Raw genomic sequence first — 21,526 nt, 5'->3', positions numbered from 1 at the left:
AAGAAACCAATGTCTGAAAAGTAATTCCTCCAGGTTTGATCAGGGTTCAGCCAGTCTTTGCCAGTGGTTCAGTCCACATTCTCCCCTGCTGGTCTGTGCTTGGACTCATAACAAGCCTCTCGTCCAGGAACCTCTGAGCTCCGATGTCACAGAACAGCAGGGAGCCCTGTCCTGTGCCCATGGTGTGTTCATAGCAGCTCACTGACGGGATCTTCTGGAACCAACAGACTTGAATGGTTGCCATGAATCCAAGAAGGAGACTGACCATCATTACCATAAGCCAGACACACATTCTTACATACACACACACACACAGACACACACACACACACATGTGTATATATATATATTCCTCTTTATTTTGAAAGTCAAATAGTGACATACACTGTTTTGTGTTACTACATAACTTTAAAAAATTATGCCAATCTCCTCAATCAACACTTATTTTATCCTTTTCTGTTTCTAGGAATTAGTCCATAGCTGCACATCTAGTTAAACATTTGCTATATATGAGAAAGAACTCAATTTCCCAATTTTTACTTTGATTTTTCAAAAGAAAATACTATTAATTTTTTTTTCACATTTTAATTTGTATTTTTGGTCCTCATTTGAAGTATATTTGCTTTACGCTTTGGCCAGATAGCTTGGTTAGTTAGAGTATCGTCCTGAGATGCAGAGGTTGTGTGTTCAATCCCTGGTCAGGGCACATACAGGAGCAGATCTATGTTCCTGTCTCTTTCTCGCTCTCCCTTCCTCGCTCTAAAATCAATAAAATAAATATTAAAAAATTATATTTGCTTTAAACAGTTCTTTTCTGATACCAATTATCCTAAAATAATTGTGATGGCTAAATTTAAAAAATTCAAACAAGGGAGTGACGTCACGGAAATGGCGCCGTGAGAAGCGCGTCCGACAGCTCTCCCCTAAATCACAACAAATTTATCAACTAGAAACAGAAAAATTTATCCTCGGAGCATTCCGGAGTTCCACACAAACTGAAAGCAAAAGGACTGTTATCACTTGAATCTGAGAGACGAGGGTGTGGAGGAAGCTACCGCAGCGACGCTCATTCAAGCCGCCAGGGAGTGCGCCCGCGTGCTATCAATAAGACCACCCTCAGATGCCGATAAGAAAGAGGAAATCGAATATTATGGATACAAAAGAAAGAGAGGTAACACAAATAGATGTGGAAAAATCTATGGAGAAAAGACTTAACATATTGGAAGCCTTGGAGCTAAATGACAGAGAATTTAAACTAGAAATCTTAAAAATACTCAGAGATATACAAGAAAACACAGAAAGGCAATATAGGGAGATCAGAAAACAACTCAATGAACACAAAGAATATATTACCAAGGAAATTGAAACTATAAAAACAAATCAAACAGAAATGAAAAACTCAATTCACGAGCTGAAAAACGAGGTAACAAGCTTAGCTAACAGAACAGCCCAGATTGAAGATAGGATTAGTGAAATAGAAGACAAACAACTTGAGGCACAACAGAGAGAAGAAGAAAGAGACTCAAGAATAATAAAAAATGAGAAAGCCCTACAGGAATTGTCTGACTCCATCAGAAAGAATAACATAAGAATAATAGGTATATCAGAGGGAGAAGAGAAAGAAAATGGAATGGAGAATATACTCAAACAAATAATAGACGAGAACTTCCCAAGCCTGTGGAAGGAACTAAAGCCTCAAATTCAAGAAGCAAACAGAACACCAAGTTTTCTTAACCCCAACAAACCCACTCCAAGGCACATCATAATAAAGATGACACAAACCAATGACAAAGAAAAAATTCTCAAGGCAGCCAGGGAAAAGAAGAGTACAACATATAAAGGAAGGCCTATTAGATTATCATCAGATTTCTCAGCAGAAACTCTACAAGCTAGAAGAGAGTGGACCCCAATATTTAAAGCCCTGAAAGAGAGGAACTTTCAGCCAAGAATACTATACCCATCAAAGCTATCCTTCAAGTATGAAGGAGATATAAAAACATTCACAAATACAGAAAAGATGAGAGAATTTATCAACAGAAAACCCCCACTCCAGGAAATACTAAGGGGGGTTTTCCAACCAGATTCAAAGAACAAAAGAAAACAACACCACAAGTAACAGCTCCACCAAGAACACAATAAAACCAAACTTAAACTGTGACAACAAAGGAAAAAAAGGGGGGAGAGGATGGAGATTAACAGTAGCAAAGGATGATGAAGTGCAGAAATACTTATAAGATAGGGTACTACAATGAATATGGTAGGTACCCTTTTCATTACTTAATGGTAACCACCCTTAAAAAAACCACCACAAAAACACTTGACTTAAAAAAGGTAGCAACAGAGGAAAGAAGTATGGAACACAAACAAACAAAAACAAATGATAGAAAAATAAAAGAGAAGAATCAAACTAGATACAAAACTAACAGAAAGCAATTTATAAAATGGCAGTAGGGAACCCACAAGTGTCAATAATTACACTAAATGTAAATGGATTAAACTTACCAATAAAAAGACACAGAGTAGCAGAATGGATTAAAAAAGAAAATCCAACTATATGCTGCCTACAAGAAACACATCTAAGCAACAAGGATAAAAACAAATTCAAAGTGAAAGGCTGGAAAACAATACTCCAAGCAAACAACACCCAAAAAAAAGCAGGTGTAGCAATACTCATATCTAATAATGCTGACTACAAGACAGAAAAAGTACTCAGAGACAAAAATGGTCATTTCATAATGATTAAGGGGAAGTTGAATCAAGAAGACATAACAATCCTTAATATATATGCACCAAACCAAGGAGCACCAAAATATATAAGACAGCTACTTATTGACCTTAAAACAAAAACTAACAAAAATACAATCATACTTGGAGACCTCAACACACCGCTGACGGCTCTAGATCTGTCATCCAAACAGAGAATCAATAAAGATATAGTGGCCTTAAACGAAATACTAGAACACCTGGATATGATAGACATCTACAGGACACTTCATCCCAAAGCGACAGAGTATACATTTTTCTCTAGTGTACATGGAACATTCTCCAGAATTGACCATATGTTGGGCCACAAAGACAATATCAACAAATTTAGAAAAATTGAAATTGTACCAAGCATATTTTCTGATCATAAAGCCTTGAAACTAGAATTCAACTGCAAAAAAGAGGGGGAAAAACCCACAAAAATGTGGAAACTAAACAACATACTTCTAAAAAATGAATGGGTCAAAGAAGAAATAAGTGCAGAAATCAAAAGATATATACAGACAAATGAAAATGAAAATACGACATATCAGAATCTATGGGATGCAGCAAAAGCAGTGATAAGAGGAAAGTTCATATCACTTCAGGCCTATATGAACAAACAAGAGAGAGCCGAAGTAAACCACTTAACTTCACACCTTAAGGAACTAGAAAAAGAAGAACAAAGACAACCCAAAACCAGCCGAAGAAAGGAGATAATAAAAATCAGAGCAGAAATAAATGAAATAGAGAACAGAAAAACTATAGAAAAAATCAATAAGACAAGGAGCTGGTTCTTTGAAAAGATCAACAAAATTGACAAACCCTTGGCAAGACTTACCAAGGAAAAAAGACACAGGACTCAAATAAATAAAATCCAAAATGAAAGAGGAGAGATCACCACAGACATCATAGAAATACAAAGAATTATTGTAGAATACTATGAAAAATTATATGCCACCAAATACAACAACCTAGAAGAAATGGATAAATTCCTAGAACAATACAACCTTCCTAGACTGAGTCATGAAGAAGCAGAAAGCCTAAACAGACCAATCAGCAGGGAGGAAATAGAAAAAACTATTAAAAATCTCCCCAAAAATAAAAGTCCAGGCCCAGACGGTTATACTAGTGAATTCTATCAAACATTCAAAGAAGACTTGGTTCCTATTCTACTCAAAGTCTTCCAAAAAATTGAAGAAGAAGCAATACTTCCAAACACATTTTATGAGGCCAACATAACCCTCATACCAAAACCTGCCAAGGATGGCACAAAGAAAGAAAACTACAGACCAATATCTCTAATGAATACAGATGCTAAAATACTAAACAAAATACTGGCAAACCGAATACAACAACATATTAAAAAAATAATACATCATGATCAAGTGGGATTCATCCCAGAATCTCAAGGATGGTTCAACATACGCAAAACGGTTAACGTAGTACACCATATCAACAAAACAAAGAACAAAAACCACATGATCTTATCAATAGATGCAGAAAAGGCTTTTGATAAAATACAACACAATTTTATGTTTAAGACTCTCAACAAAATGGGTATAGAAGGAAAATATCTCAACATGATAAAGGCCATATATGATAAACCAACAGCCAACATCCTATTAAACGGCATAAAACTGAGGACTTTCTACCTTAAATCAGGAACAAGACAGGGTTGTCCACTCTCTCCACTCTTATTCAACGTGGTGCTAGAAGTTCTGGCCAGAGCAATCAGACAAGACAAAGAAATAAAAGGCATCCATATCGGAAAAGAAGAAGTAAAGCTATCACTTTTTGCTGATGATATGATCCTATACATCGAAAACCCGAAGGACTCCACAAAAAGATTATTAGAAACAATAAACCAATACAGTAAGGTCGCAGGATACAAAATTAACATACAAAAGTCCATAGCCTTTCTCTATGCCAACAATGAAATATTAGAAAACGAACTCAAAAAAATAATCCCCTTCACGATTGCAACAAAAAAAATAAAATACCTAGGAATAAACATAACAAAGAACGTAAAGGACCTATATAATGAAAATTACAAAGCATTGTTAAGGGAAATCGAAAAAGATACAATGAGATGGAAAAATATTCCTTGTTCTTGGATAGGAAGAATAAATATAATCAAAATGGCCATATTACCCAAAGCAATATACAAATTTAATGCAATTCCCATCAAAATCCCTATGAGATTTTTTAAAGAAATGGAACAAAAAATCATCAGATTTATATGGAACTATAAAAAACCCCGAATAGCCAAAACAATCCTAAGGAAAAAGAATGAAGCTGGGGGCATTACAATACCTGACTTTAAACTATATTATAGGGCCACGATAATCAAAACAGCATGGTATTGGCAGAAAAATAGACACTCAGACCAATGGAACAGAATAGAAAGCCCAGAAATAAAACCACATATATATGGTCAAATAATCTTTGATAAAGGGGCCACCAACACACAATGGAGAAAAGAAAGCCTCTTCAACAAATGGTGTTGGGAAAACTGGAAAGCCACATGCAAAAGAATGAAACTCGACTACAGCCTGTCCCCGTGTACTAAAATTAATTCAAAATGGATCAAAGACCTAAATATAAGACCTGAAACAATAAAGTACATAGAAGAAGACATAGGTACTAAAATCATGGACCTGGGTTTTAAAGAACATTTTATGAACTTGACTCCAATGGCAAGAGAAGTGAAGGCAAAGATAAATGAATGGGACTACATCAGAATTAAAAGTTTTTGCTCAGCAAGAGAAACTGATATCAAAATAAACAGACAGCCAACTATATGGGAACTGATATTTTCAAACGACAGCTCAGATAAGGGCCTAATATCCAAAATTTACAAAGAACTCATAAAACTCAACAACAAACAAACAAACAATCCAATAAAAAAATGGGAAGAGGACATGAACAGACACTTCTCCAGGAAGAGATACAAATGGCCAACAGATATATGAAAAGATGCTCAGCTTCATTAGTTATTAGAGAAATGCAAATCAAAACTACAATGAGATACCACCTCACCCCTGTTAGATTAGCTATTATCAACAAGACGGGTAATAGCAAATGTTGGAGAGGCTGTGGAGAAAAAGGAACCCTCATTCACTGTTGGTGGGAATGTAAAGTAGTACAACCATTATGGAGGAAAGTATGGTGGTTCCTCAAAAAACTGCAAATAGAACTACCTTATGACCCAGCAATCCCTCTACTGGGTATATACCCCAAAACCTCAGAAACATTGATACGTGAAGACACATGTAGCCCCATGTTCATTGCAGCACTGTTCACAGTGGCCAAGACATGGAAACAACCAAAAAGCCCTTCAATAGAAGACTGGATAAAGAAGATGTGGCACATATACACTATGGAATACTACTCAGCCATAAGAAATGATGACATCAGATCATTTACAGCAAAAGGGTGGGATCTTGATAACATTATAAGGAGTGAAATAAGCAAATCAGAAAAAAACAAGAACTACATGATTCCATACATTGGTGGAACATAAAAATGAGACTAAGAGACATGGACAAGAGTGTGGTGGTTACCAAGGGTGGGGGGGGAGGGAGGACATGGGAGGGAGGGAGGGAGAGAGTTAGGGGGAGGGGGAGGGGCACAGAGAACTAGATAGAGGGTGACGGAGGACAATCTGACTTTGGGCGAGGGGTTTGCAACATAATTTGATGACAAAATAACCTAGACATGTTTTCTTTGAGTATATGTACCCTGATTTATTAATGTCATCCCATTACCATTAATAAAAATTTATTTAAAAAATAAAAAATAAAAAAAATAAAAAATTCAAACAAGACAAATGTACTATCTAAATCAAACAAAATTTAAAAATGAATAAGTATTAATAGGTTAGTGTTTATCTGTATAAAGTGTTTATATCATATTGAATATTATTCATGGGTGAAACTTGTTCAGCATCTGAACATAACTCAGGTGTTTATAGGTGGAAACACGATATAAATGAGCAAAGAGATAATGTACCCAATATAATCTTTTTTAAAAAAATTAATTTTAATGGGGTGACATTGATAAATCAGGGTACATATGTTCAGAGAAAACATCTCTAGGTTATTCTGACACTCGACTATGCTGCATTCCCATCACCCAAAGTCCAATTGTCTTCCGTCACCTTCTAACTGTTTTTTTCCATGCCCCTCCCCTCCCCTCCCCCAACTCCCTTCTTCTTCTCCCCCCCCCCATAACCACCACACTCTTGTCCATGTCTCTGAGTCTCATTTTTATGTCCTATCTATGTATGGAATCATATAGTTTTTAGGGTTTTTTTTTTTTTGGTTGTTTAAGTGATCTTTCTTTTTTTTAAAATTATTTTTATTTATTTATTCATTTTAGAGAAGAGAGAGAGAGAGAGAGAGAGAGAGAGAGAGAAGGGGGGAGGAGCAGGAAGCATCAACTCCCATATGTGCCTTGACCAAGCAAGCCCAGGGTTTCGAACCGGCAACCTCAGCATTTCCAGGTCGACGCTTTCTCCACTGCGCCACCACAGGTCAGGACAGTTTTTATGTTTTTCAGATTTACTTATTTCGCTCAGTATAATGTTATCAAGCTCCATCCATGTTGTTGTAAATGATCCGATGTCATTTCTTATGGCTGAGTATTCCATAGTGTATATGTACCAATCCAATATAATCTTATAACATTGAGAATTACCCAATCAATGTTTACCCTATTCAGGTAGCTACACATTTTAAGCATAGTTCATGTCTCATTTCTAAGAAGGAAATTCTTATGAACTTGCTCACTAAAGGAAATTGTGGTTTCAACAAGAATTTTGCTATTTCCTTTGAACATTTGAGGTCTCTAAGCTTTTTATTTTTCTGATTTGTTTTTGCAGTTTCTTTGCTAAAGCATCTTCTTTTTTCTTTCCTTTTTTTTTTAAAAAAAGATTTTATTTATTGACTTTAGAAAGGCAGGGGCCAGGGAGGAATGATGTACCCTGACCTGGCAAGCCCAGGGTTTTGAACTGGCAACCTCAGCATTCCAGGTTGATGCTTTAGCCACTGCACCACCACAGGTCAGATAAAGCATCTTCTAAAGCATGTTCTGTCAGCTGTGGTTCTATAGTAGGCAGCTAGATAGGCATGAGCAAAGCAGGGACAATGGGCTAGGGTCATCGGGTGGAGAGCCCAGGTGCCTAGCAATGGGTAAAACTATAAATCCTTTCACGACAACTCCTTCAAGCATTGACTCCTGAAGATGACATCTAGGCCTCAGCTGTGTTTCAGCTCCAGGCCCAGAAAAGGAGCAAAACCAGGCGGAGCCATGCCATGGCTGACCTAAGGACCACAATCCTGAAGAGACACATCTGGAAAGCTGATGAATGATCTATTGAGTGCCTTGCCTGAGACCTCAGACCAAAGCCCTCAGGATGGAGGACCCAGCTCTGGTCTGTGGAGCACGTCCACACCTTTCCTCACTCCCGGTCCCTAGGCAAGTTTTCCTTGCTTCTCTCTTTCTCCTAAACGCCAAGGGTCCTTCCTTTGCCTCTGTAGCTTGTTTCCTGAGCCCATTTCTTCTATATTTCACTTCTGCCTCTGTGTCTTTTTAAATAAATTTTCCCTTATAATTTGAGTTCCTTGGCTTTGAATTCTTTCAAGCCAAACTCAAGTACAATGTACTGGGGTCGCTGAACTGAGGTCCAAGCTAACTTTCTAATGCCTAGTGCCGGTTTTTCTACTGCCAACAGTTACAGAGGCAACGTTGTATTTACTGTAGGCCTTAGATGATTATTTGATTTCTTAAATGAAGCATATTGATATATTTAATATGAATAAAATTTACAAAACAAAAATATTTCCAACAGCTTTAACTCATGACTGTTGCTGTGAGTATAATACTGTCCTTTGTCTCTGACACTGAAGTCTCATATTTTCTTTCATTATCTTGGCATCTGTGATTAAGTTATTAGTTTATGAGCAGGGTATAGTCTGAGACCCTTCATAACTTTTGACATGAGGCTATTCAGATTTTTTTTTATTCCCACATTGGTTTTTGAAGTAGACTCATTTAAGAGTTTTCTCATTCTATTTACCTTGTTAAATCTATTGCTCCTCCCCCTTCTCTCTCTTTCTCTCTCCTCTCTAAAGTGAATAAATTGAGTCTAAAAATATTTTTTTAATTAAAAAGAAAATAAAATAGCTATGTTAGTCTACTGGGGGAACAGGAAGCATTAACTGCCAGATGTGCCTTGACCAGGCAAGCCCAGGGTTTCGAACCAGCGACCTTAGCATTCCAGGTCGATGCTTTATCCACTGCACCACTACAGGTCAGGCCTGGTCAGTATCTTATAACATGTCTCCTAACTGGGATTTGTCTTATGTTTTCCTCATGATTAAACTGGACTGGAATTATATATTATGGAGAAGAAGACCACAGAGGTAAAATGCCATCTTCATTATATTGTATCAAAGATAAATGCTATTAACCATGACTTGCCATTATTAATATTGACTTTGATCATTTGTCTGATGTAGCATTTGTCAGGTTTCTCCATGGTAAGGCTAATCTTTCTTTCCCCCTTCCCATACTGTATTCTTTGACACCTCAATTATTATGAACATCAACTAATAAATCTTTTGTACTTCTAATTGTCTTGACATTGCCATCAGGAGGATTGGAACTGGCACAGTTGATTTTAGTAGACGTCCACGAAAGCAGCTGGAAAGAAATCACGGTCCCTAGCTTAGTTGCTGAAAGCTGAGCTGGTTTCACACCTGGAAAGCACTGGCTGAAGAGGTGGCTGATCTCCCAGGGGAAAGCCACAAGTATGTACTTTAAAGATTTCCCTAGGACTTTGCAGAAGGGACCTGTGGACATTTACTTTAGTGAATATATACTTGAAAATAGGACTATCCATACAACGGGGGAACTTTGGGACAAAGGATCTGAGCCGACATCATCACAGGATTAAATCCAAGCAGGATCAGAGGGCACGAGTAAGAGACATGAGCAGACAACCTAGGCCTCCACTGCACCCACCACAGTTAGACCAGCATCCCTATACAGTTCACACCTGTGACTATGTTGAATGATCCTGTACCTCTAGAGACAAGCAATGGAAAAGAGCCAAGTCATAGTTTATAAATAGGTTGGTTTGATACGTGGCGCAAGCTGGAAAGAGAATGGCTGTATTGCAGATATATTCAGGGGTGGCCTTGAAAGACAGCAAGAAGGGAAAATCTTTAGTGTGGAGTCTTGAGTGGTACATCTGGTCCTCCACTTCATTTGGAAGCATAAGTGGCCTGAGATGAGAATGAAAATGGACATATAGACATATGGACAGTAGCAAATATCTTGCCAAAATGAAGACTTTAGAAAGAAAAGGATTGAAAGACGAGAAATAGGAGGGTCTGGGGCAGAGGCAGGTGAATGGAAATAAGGGAATAGAAATGGTGTATGAAGATTTTTCACAGGTTAATGTGCATCCAAGGCTCTGAACAACCAGACCAGGTGGACATAATGACTCAATCAGTTGACATTAGCCAGCCTTTGTCCACTTGGAATTAACATGGTAAGTAAACGGAATTCATGAACGTCACACATAGGTCCATTTGCATGGACTTGAACTTATCAGTGCTGATCTAGGCCCCTCTGTATGTACAATCTACCACAGTATAGATGAATGTTGAGTCCCTGATATGGCACTATTTTTTGGAGACAAATAGGTAAGTTGACAACACTGGGCTCCTACCATCCTGGGAAAGCCAGTGGTTCATTTTCTTTGGAATATACACCTATTCTAGTATCTTCCCTGGGTATAGATTTGACTTTTGTGCCATCAAAGTCTAAGCCAACCCCACCATGTATGGGTTTCCTGAGCACCTGGTCCACAGGGATAAATTACCACACAAGCTAACATCCCATCAGAGGTCTTACTTCATAATGAAGGATTCTCAGAAGGGGAGCCTTGACTATGGAATCCACCAGTTGTATTATACACATTATACAGTGTAGAAACTTCTGGCCTGATAAAGCTTTGGGACGGTCCTCAAAGGCACAACTAACATGACAAGTTAGAGGCAATATGTTGTAAGGTATGTCATCAATAAGAAGGTTACATGGGACCAGGAACCAAGGGGTAGAAGCTGGAGTGGCTTAAATACTATCATTTCCAATGACCCATTGTGTAACTTCGTGCTCTGCAAACTTTGTGGTCCTGTCATGGCACATTCTTACCATGACATGTAACAAGGGTTCTTTTGACCAAAAGTTATAGCTGTGTGATTTTATTTTCTGCATTGGTTGGTGCTATGTGGGACAGACTTGTCACCAATGCTGCACCGTCCTGACTGGAATGAGTCAGAAGGTTAGTGATTATGGTTTTCTCTCATGATGAGGTCTGTTTAGTCTGTTTATTAAGGGGCATATCATTAATACTTCTCAGATTATACATATCATATTTTTAGAAATCTTGTCTAATACTGCCCATAATCACATTTCTCACACTGCGATAGTGCCTTGAATTTGAGTGCACCTGTGATTTGGGCAATATCTGCTTTCAGAATAAGAATGTTGAGTTTCTGCTAGGAAAGGGCAGGAAAGGTACTGTCACCATGCTCTGTACCCCACCTCAGCCCACCATTGCTGCTTAAGGTGGCTTCCCAGCAACATTATGTTGAATGATGTGGAAGAGGTTCATGGCTATGTTAAATAATCACAGTTCCTACCACCTCTAGAGTCATCAAGTATTTATGTCTCTAGTTCCTCCCATACTACTATGTGTTATTCCTGCTTTTCCCAGCCTCCCTTAATGTAGTGTCTATTACCACACAGCACTGCAGCTCATTGCTATGGGGAATTGAAGAACCTAAAGCAGACTCAGTAATCATCACATTTATCTGATTTCAGGGACTAACATACTTGATCCTTGACCATTTGAATGAAGGACTAAAAATAGTATAAGATCACTAAAATTTTGCCATTATTTATTGACTAAATATACTGGTTCTTTCATATTTTCTCGAACTCTTAGCTAAATCAAGGGCAAGTAGAAAACCAACGTGACATCATTGCATTATCATTCCTGTCCCCTTTATTATCCCAGAGTTTTCCCCACAGAGACTTATCCATGTTGGATAAGGAGCCTTTGTGTCATTCCATTGGCTGCCGCTCTGCACAACTGCTATATTGGCAATGTAAATGGACTGTTGGGCAGACAAAGCACAAACACTTGAAAACATCAGACAAGTTTTATTCACATAAAGAACACAAAAGAATGTCAGGATGAAGGCAGTGAGATCAGCAACATTCTCCAGGACCAAGATGGTGCAAACTTCCTAGAACTAAACCTCATTACAGATGTATAGTTGCAGAGGTTACAGTATAAATGAATGAAGAACTAGAAACTTATCTTTCTTTCTCTGGACCAATCACATGCTGAAGCATTTCTGCACATGATGTAGAACAGATATGTGCTAGAGATTGCCTTACCAGAACCAGGAGCATCTTCAACAGTCTCAAAGTCTTACAATGCAAAATAGAATACACAGCACTTCAAGAAATGAACCAAATGCTTATCTGTCACTTGTGACTGTTGAGGCCACAGTGTCCTCATCAAAGCACATTCCTGAAGTCAGTGCCATGGAAACAGAATTGGAGTAATTTTCCCTGACAACTTTGGGATTCATGCTAATCATCCATTATGCTAGTTGAAAGAGTCAACTTGCCACTTGTGTAGTAAAGATAAAAATAAGATTTCTAAGCACATAGGGTGTGTGGCTCTGGGACAGCTGGAGATTATATCGAGAACAAATTTTATTGGAAAATAAAATTAAGCAGACATTATATTCTTTTGACCACATGATGCTATGAAGAACATCCATAGATTGAGTTTTAATGCCGTTATTATTCATGCTGTTTTATAATAATAAAAATTTTAATTAAGATAAGTCTATATTGAGAATATCCTGTCAATTGAGCCAGTTAAGAAATCCAACTCAAAATAACCTAAAAAATAAAAAATTATTCGATGAAAATAAAACAGAATTTGGAAAAAAAGTTAAATGAAAAGTAGGAAAAAAACTAAGACTAAGGATCAGAGACAGCAGTCTTTTACTGCTTTTCTCTGTAGTTTATTCTTTTTTTCCGGGTAGTCCTGATAAATAACCTCAGAGCTTTGCATATTAAAACATTAGCTACCAAGTAAAACTTTGCTTGAATGTCTGTCTGTAACTCTAAACCTAAGACTATGATTGGGCCCAGCTATGGTGAATGAACCATCCCCAAACTAGGGAGAGAGAATCAAAGTTTTAAAAATGACAGCTCCCATGGTAACCTGTGAATATGGAAAAGTGAGCAAAGGTGGATACAAAAGAGAATGGAAGAACTTTTTTTTTTTAAGTGAGAGGAAGAAAAACAGAGAGACAAACTCCTGCATGTGCCCTGACCAGGATCCACCTGGCAACTGTGTTTGAGGCCGATGCTTGAATTAACCAAGTTATCCTCAGCACCTGAGGCTGATGCTTGAAACAACCGAGCTATCTTCAGTGCCTGGGGCACTGGGGCAGATACTCGAACCAATTGAGCCACTGGCAGGAAGAGACAGAGAAGGGGGAGAGAGAGGAAAGGAGAAGCAGATGGTCACTTCTCATGTGTGCCTTCGCCGGAGATTGAACCTGGGATGTCCACACACCAGGCTAATGTTCTATTCACTAAGCCAACCAGACAGGGCCTGGGAGAACAATTTTTAGATAAATGAGAGTTTAAGGAAATATAATAACATATTATGCATCCATAATTTACATCATATAGGGTGGAAATAAGCCTACAGCAGAATTTCTCAACTTCAGCACTATTGACATTTTGCTCTGGATAATTCTTGTGTGGGTGGCGGCTATCCTGTGCATTGTAGAATGTTTAGCAGCATTCCTGATCTCTGCCCTCTAGGTACCAGCATCACCTTTCTGGTCATGACCATCAAAACTGTTAACAGGTATTGCCAAATGTTCTAGGGTAGGGTGAACTGGGTAGCAAAATTGCTCACAGTTAAGAGCCACCGGCCTGGTTTATAGCAATCATAATCCATGAAGTTACCTGGAGAATATGTTGAAGAGTGGATGTAGAAGAGTAAGTTAGATATACAGATACATAACAAGTTAGTCACACTTGGAATTGAATATAGTATCATGAAGAATTTCTACTGTATCAGAATGTTTAGAAATTAATTTGTTTTCTGTCCTAAGTTGAACCATGTCACAAATCCAGAGTCAGTTTTCTCATTTTAAAAATGGGTGCAATATCAACTGCACAAAGTAGTTTTTGAGTATGAAATAATTTTGTGAAAGCCTTTTAGAAGCTATAAAATATTATACAAATGTAAAATAATAAAATATCATTGTGGATAACCAGCCCTTTTCTCTATATTATATTTCTTAGGAGTCTGGGAAAAAAAGAGGCTGACTTCATAGAAATATATATATATTTTGCTTATTTGTTTTTCAAATTTAAATTTGTTGAATAAATGTGGAAGAGAAGGGTCAGGGCACATACAGGAACAGATAGATGACCTCGTTTTTCTATTTCCTGTCTTCTCTCACTAAAATCAATAAATAAAAATTTAAAAAACCCAGAAACTAACAAGTCTGAAAGAATAAATAGTTCAAGGTTCTCCCCACCTCCACAATTCTTATCTTACCCCATTTAAGTACAGGCTTTTAAAAAATTATTATTATTTTTTAGGTGAGAGGAGGCAAATTCCTGCATGCACCCTGATCAGGATCTATCTTGCAACACCATCTAGGGCCGATGCTTGACTACCAAGCTATTTTTAGCACCAGAGACTGAAGTGATAGGACCAACCTAATTATCCTCAGCTCCCAGGGCTATGCTCAAACTATTCGAGCCACTGGCTGTGGTAAGGGAAGTGAGAGAGAAGTGGAAAGGGGGAGAAGCAGATGAACACTTCTCCTGTGTGCCCTGACTGGGAATCAAACCCGGATGTCCATATGCTGGGCCCAGGTTCTATCCACTGAGCCACCGGACAGGGCCACAGGCTTTTAATATATAAAGTTAATAAACATAGAGTTTATATCATTTGATGTATTTTTCTAGGTTAGGTATTTTACTCTGTTTGTTTATTAGTATTACACTGGTAAGTAGTTAGTTTATATTATTTATTTATGCATGTTAACTATACTTTTTGAATAATTACAAGTAAATAATTATTTTTTAAAGTTTATCACCTAAATTCAAAAGTAGTCAGATTGCTCAATCACAACTAAGTAAACACTTGACATTTATTAGCCTTTGGTGGCAACAAATTATATAGCCTGGTAAAAAATTACAACATGGCTTTGATGAAATATTGAACATAAAGTAGAAATAACAAATTTGTCTCTTAATGGCATATACAAGTACCACTTAAACTATTCTAAACATATACCAATACACAAATACATAAGGATATTTGGTGCCTTGATATCACATGGAAAATATAACCACTATTACGATCACCATTACTAATAACAACTGTGATAGTAATGATAAAAACAACAAAACCAAGTTATTAAATGGTTGTCCTGAACTTCGAATGGTTCTAAGCACTGTGAGGTGTTATTTTAATGCTCGAGAAATTTATTAACCTACTTTTAAAGTATTTAAAACACAGAGAAAAAAACATTTAGAAAATGGAAATTTTCTCCTTTATCAGGGTAACATAGCAAAATCTTAAGATTAATTAGACTGTTAAGTCTTTTTTGTATTTCTATTATCACATCTTTACCTGTTCTTAGTGTTCAAGAGCTTGCCTTATAATATTTACTATAAAATGCATCTTTTTTGCTTATTTGTTTTTCAAATTTAAATTTGTTGAATAAATGTGGAAGAGAAGGGAATAAATGTATTGCAATAGTGGTTTGTACATATTCTTTCTTGTTAAAGCTCAATATTGTTTTTTTTTTTTAATTTGCTTTTTTTTTGTATCATACTTTTGTCCTGTCGTGGTGGTATATCTTACCCTTAGTCTTTATCATCCTCATCCTCATCTTCATCCTCATCCTCATCCTCATCCTCATCCTCATCTTTTTCTTCATCTTCATCCTCATCTTGATCCTTATCTTCATCCTCATCTTTATCCTTATCTTCATCCTCATTTTCATCCTCATCCTCTTCTTTCTCTTTTTCTTCCTCCTCCACTTCTATTGCCTCAGGAGTAAATATCATCTCTTCTTCCAGTAATATATTTGGAAAATGAGACTGTATTATCAAAACAATTGTGGCACATAGTATTAAAGTTAATGCTCTCAAAATGAAAACAAATATGCAAAGAGTATCACATACAAGTGGCCGGGGCACTTCCCATTTTGGATACCAGAATCGATAATCTGTAAATAAAGAAGGAATTGAAAACTGGATTTCACATAAAGCAGTTAAATTGTTCAAGAAAGAAAGGACAACAATACATACATGTGATTTGGTCACGATCTGCATTACCTAGAAAGGAAAAGAAAGTCTATAAAGAATTATAAATTTTTTTCCTCTAGAATATAAGATAATTTTTCCAACAAAATTGACATCGTTTTCCTGGCTTTTAGGCATCAAGCTATTATCTTTGTTTTTTCCCCTCCAACCCGCAGACAGTTACAAAGTCCATTATACTCTCTTTTAGTGAAAGTGAGTCTGGTTGGTAGACAGAGCATGAAAGTGCAGGCCTGAGGAGATGTGAATTCTAGTACTAATTCTGTCCCTAAATCATCATGCCACCTTATATAAATCACTTCACATTTGCCTTCTAAGATTGTTCCAGTTTCAGCACTCTAAGATTCTATAACATCTCTTATTTCTTTTTTTGTTAATTTAGAAAATTAAAATGAATGGGGTGACATTGGTTAATAAGAGCATATAGGTTTCACATAAACATTTGAACCGTTGATTGTATTGTATTCTCAATCACCCAAAGTCAAATCATTTTCTGTCACCATATATTTGTTCCTCTGACAACTCATATTATTATCTCTTTTTTTCTCCCCTGATTATTCCAAATTAGTCTTCTGAATCTACTCACTTTCCTCATTTAACCCTTATTTTCAGGAACTTTCAGTTGCTCTTCATTTCCTATGTGGCCTGGTATTCATTATTTTTGCTATCCAGCCCAACACTATTAAAATACTTTTTAGAAAATAATTTTTCTTTCCTCTTCACACCTGGACAGAGGAGATCAGATAACCTCTCCTGAATCCACCTGGAAGGAGAGTGGGAGGATAAATGAATCCTCACACAGGAAGAGCCCAGTGGGAACCCGGGGCTTGGTCTTGCAGTGATAAAACCCTTGAGGAAAATTTAGAGATCAGTCTTTGGGCACCTTAGAGATGAACTGATATTCTGTTGAATCTTTGAAGTTATTTTAGTCTCTTGTGCTTGGTCATATTTGTTACTGTATGTTTTATGTAATGATCTTTCTTTTAGAGCTCCTTTAAAAAAATCTTTGCCATACAGTCTCTATATTTTCTCTCCTTCATTCCGTTTGTATATCTATTGATGACTCAGAATAAGCAATGATGTAATTAGTACACTTCTTTTTTTGCATCTTCCTTCATTTATCATTAATTTTTTAAAAATATTTTATTTATTCATTTTAGAGAGGAGAGAGAGAAGGATGAAGGAACAGGAAGCATCAAGTAACATATGTGCTTTATTTATTTATTTATCTATTTATTTATTTATTTATTTTTGTGGAATAATAAAAGGCTTTATTGAGTACAGAGCACTTCCCGCCCGACGAGGTTACCTGGCCCCGAGGAAAGATGGAGGCCAGAAAAGTTGCCACCCATATGTGCTTTAAACAGGCAAGCTCAGTTTAAAATTTTTTTTTTAAATATTTATTTTATTCATTTTAGAGGGAGGAAGGGAGAGAGAGATAGACAGAAATATCTGTTCTTGCATGTGCCCTGACTGGGAATCGACCCAGCAACCTCTATGCTTTGGGACAATGCTCCAACCAACCAAGCTATCCGGCCAGGGCAAGCCTGGGATTTTGAACTGATGACCTCAGTGTTCCAGGCTGACACTCCATGCACTGCACCACCACAGGTCAGGCTCTCATTATTATTATTATTATTTTCTTTTTCTGAAGTTCGAAACGGGGAGGCAGTCAGACAGACTCCCGCATGCACCCGACCGGGATCCACCCAGCATGCCCACCAGGGGGTGATGCTCTGCCCCTCTGGGGCGTAGCTCTGCCACAATCAGAGCCATTCTAGTGCCTGAGGCAGAGGCCACAGAACCATCCTCAGCACCCAGGCCAACTTTTGCTCCAATGGAGCCTTGGCTGAGGGAGGGGAAGAGAGAGACAGAGAGGAAGGAGAAGGGGAGGAGTGGAGAAGCAGATGGGCGCTTCTCCTGTGTGCCCTGGCCAGGAATCAAACCCGGGACCCCTGCACGTCAGGCCGACGCTCTACCACTGAGCCAACCGGCCAGGGCCCAGGCTCTCATTATTGATTACTTTCTTTTACTTTTGCACTTGATTAAACATATTTTAAAAGATTTTATTTATTCATTTTAGAGAGGAGAGAGAGAGAGAGAGAGAGAGAGAGAGAGAGAAGGTAGGGACATATGTGCCTTGGAGAGAGAGAGAGAGAGAAGGTAGGGACATATGTGCCTTGACTGGGAAAGCCCAGGATTTCGAACTTGCGATGTCAGCATTCCAGGTCAAAGCTTTATCCACTGTGCCACCACAGGTTAGACTGATTAAATATTTAAACCCATTTAAACATTTCTCTCTTGTTTACTTTATCAGCTTTAAATAATATCTTTTAGCTTCAGGCTCTAAAAGATAAGGAAATTCAATATTTTACCTCTTTCTTCTCCCAAGTTTTATTAATTACATCACTTGTATATTGCCAAAATTTATTATATTTTGTTTTGGAATTATAAGCTTCAGATTTGTCTTAATCTTCTTCTATTAATAAAGATTCAATGCTTATGGACAGTTCTTTCAGTGCAGTTTTTTGCTTTTCCATTTATCATTTTGGTGAAGGTCATTCTTTAGGATTTTATGAGGAAATATTCATGAGAACTATATACCACAAGTTACTGCATATCCCCATATGTGTCTATTTGCTTAAACTTAAATAAGAAATGATGACATGCTGCCACTTATGACAACATGGGGGGATCTTGAGATCATTATGCTAAGTGAAATAAGTAAATCAAAAAAAGTTAAGAACTGTATGATTTCACACATAGGTGGAATATAGAAATGAGACTCATAGAACATAGATAAAAGTGAAGTGATTACCAGGAAGAGGGGCATGGGGCAGAGGGAAGTAAAAGGGACAAATATAAGGTGATAGAAAATGATTTGACTGGACAATGGGCACATAATGCAATCAACAGTTCAAATGTTTATCTGAAACTATGTACTATGAACTTTTATTGATCAATGTCACCCCATTAAATATAATTTATTTTTTATTTTATTTATTATTATTATTATTTTAAGTGAGAGAGAGAGAGAGAGAAAGGAGAGAGAGAGGGATAGACAGGGAAAGACAGGAAGGGAGAGAGATGAGAAGCATCAATTTCTAGTTGCAGCACCTTAGTTGTTCATTGATTGCTTTCTTCTCATATGTGCCTTGATCGGGGGGCTCTAGCTGAGCCAATGACACCTTGCTCAAGCCAGTGACCTTGGGTTTCAAGCCAGTGACCTTTGGGCTCAAGTCAGTGGCCATAGGGTCATGTCTATGATCCCATGCTCAAGCCAGTGACCCCATACAGAAGCCGGATGAGCCCACACTCAAGCTGGTGACCTCAGGGTTTCGAACCTGGATCCTCAACAACCAGGCCAATCTTTATCCACTGTGCCACTGCTTGGTCAAGCTAAACTTAATTTCTAAATTAAAAAAAATAGTAGCTTTGGGTGTATATAAATTCTTGGTTGACACTTCTTGTATTAAGGACAATAAAGGCATCATTCTACTGTCTTTTAGCATTGACAGTTATTGTAGAGAAGTCTGAAACCAGCTTGAATTTCCCCCTTTTATTCATAGAACAGTACTTAGTTTCTGGTTTCAGCTCTATAATATAGAATCAACTTTCTACTAGTTTGGTAGTAATGGTGTTGGCAATTGGCAATCTTGCATAAAAGACTAGCATTCATGTCATCAGAGTCTCAGAAAGAGAAGAGACAGTAGTGCTGAAAAAATACATATATAAAGAAAATATTGAGCCTGACTAGATGGTGATGCAGTGGATGCAGTGGATAAAGCATCAGTCTGGAACACTGAGAATCCAGGTTCAAAACCCCGAGGTCGCCCGCTTGAGCGTGGGCTCACCAGCTTGAGCACAGGGTCGCTGGCTTGAGCGTGGGATCATAGACATGATCCCATGGTCAGTGGCTTGAGCCCAAAAGTTGCTGGCTTGAGCAAGGGGTCACTGATTTAGCTGGAGCCCCCCGGTTAAGGCACATATGAGAAAGCAATAAATGAACAACTAAGGTGCCACAACTATGAGTTGATGTTTCTCATCTCTCTCTCTTTCTGTCTGCTTCTACCTTTCTCTTTCTCTCTTGCTAAAATAAAGAAAGAAGTAAAGATACTCCTCTACCTAACCATAATACAGCTATCAAAATCAGAAAATTAACAGTTACATTACTGACATTTAATGTTTAGATCTCATTCATTTTCTTCTTAATTATGCTAACAGTGTCCCTTATAGCAAAAGCATCATGTTCAGAATTATGCATTTAGTTTTCATGTCTTTTATTCTCTTCAGTCTGGGACAATTCTTCATCCTTTATTTGACATTCATAATCTTAACAGTTTTATGGGTAATAAGCCAGTTTTCTGTAGAGAAATCCTCAATTTATTTTTTATTTATTTATTGTTAAAGATTTTTATTTATTGATTTTATCAAGAAGAGAGAAAGAAAGAAAAAGGAGCAGGAAGCATCACCTTATAGCTCCTTCTCCTATGTACCTCGGCTGGGCAAGCCTGAGGCCTCAAACCAGTGACCTCAGCATTCTAGTTCAATACTTTAGCCACTGTGCCATCACAGGTCAGGGTACAAATCCTCAATTTTTGCAGTTTAGACTTATTGCTTCCTTGTGATTAGATTAGGTGATGCATGTTTGGCAGGAACACCACAGAAGTGATGCTGTGCTCTTCTCATTGCACCCTCTCAGGTGGCATCTAGTTTTGAAATATTCTTTCTATTGATGATGTCGATGTTCACTCTGACCACTTTATTAGGGTGGTTTCCGCCAGGCTTCTCCTTTGTGGAGCTACTCTGTTCCCTTAGTAATTAAGTTTGTTTTTTAAATTTCTACTTATTGATTTCAGTGAGATAGGAAGGGGGAGAGAGGAGAGAGAGAGAGAGACAAGAACTCAAGCTGTTCCTGTCTGTGCCTTGATTGGGATCAAACTGGCAACCTCCATGCTCTGGGACAATGCTCTAACCACATGAGTTATCTGGCAGGGCCTTAGTAATTAAGTATGTTTATGGAGACTTACTTTGGAACTATGTAATTACACTGTTTCTCACCAAACTTTAATTTATTCATTTATATCAGTATAAATCATAGTTTTTCCTGTTTATAATTGATTATTATAATTGAGTTATTATTATTATTTCTATGCTTAAATTGTCCTTTATTTGACCAGGGAGAACCCTTTAAGATGGTTTCTGTGTCCTTTTTGTTACTTGTCTCCACCACTATTGAAGCACTTTGTAGCTTTCAGGTATAAAAAGACATTCTAGGTTTATCTGATATTTCTCCTCCCCTAGCCCTGGAATTTAACCT

General features: G+C 37.5%; 1 protein-coding gene across 3 annotated transcripts in view; it reads right to left on the bottom strand.

Annotated features, from left to right (window-relative positions):
* Nucleotides 1-12,535: 12,535 nt before the first annotated feature.
* The window catches only part of GLIPR1L2 (GLIPR1 like 2), a 50,062-nt gene continuing 41,071 nt past the window's right edge, over nucleotides 12,536-21,526 (bottom strand). Inside the window, exons 5-6 of one of the 3 annotated variants that reach the window (XM_066257807.1) lie at nucleotides 16,195-16,221; nucleotides 12,536-16,112 (exon numbers count right to left, since the gene is read on the bottom strand). In XM_066257807.1, coding sequence (XP_066113904.1) covers nucleotides 15,748-16,112; nucleotides 16,195-16,221 — 392 coding nt within the window. In that variant the 3' untranslated portion in view covers nucleotides 12,536-15,747. The remainder of the gene's footprint in view (nucleotides 16,113-16,194; nucleotides 16,222-21,526) is intronic. The other 2 variants (XM_066257810.1, XM_066257808.1) reach the window with 2 other exon arrangements.

The sequence above is a fragment of the Saccopteryx bilineata genome, chromosome 2 (genome assembly GCF_036850765.1).
Source record: "Saccopteryx bilineata isolate mSacBil1 chromosome 2, mSacBil1_pri_phased_curated, whole genome shotgun sequence".
Taxonomy (NCBI): domain Eukaryota; kingdom Metazoa; phylum Chordata; class Mammalia; order Chiroptera; family Emballonuridae; genus Saccopteryx; species Saccopteryx bilineata.
Note: the sequence above shows the minus strand (reverse complement) of the source record. Positions and strands in the feature narration are given on the sequence as shown.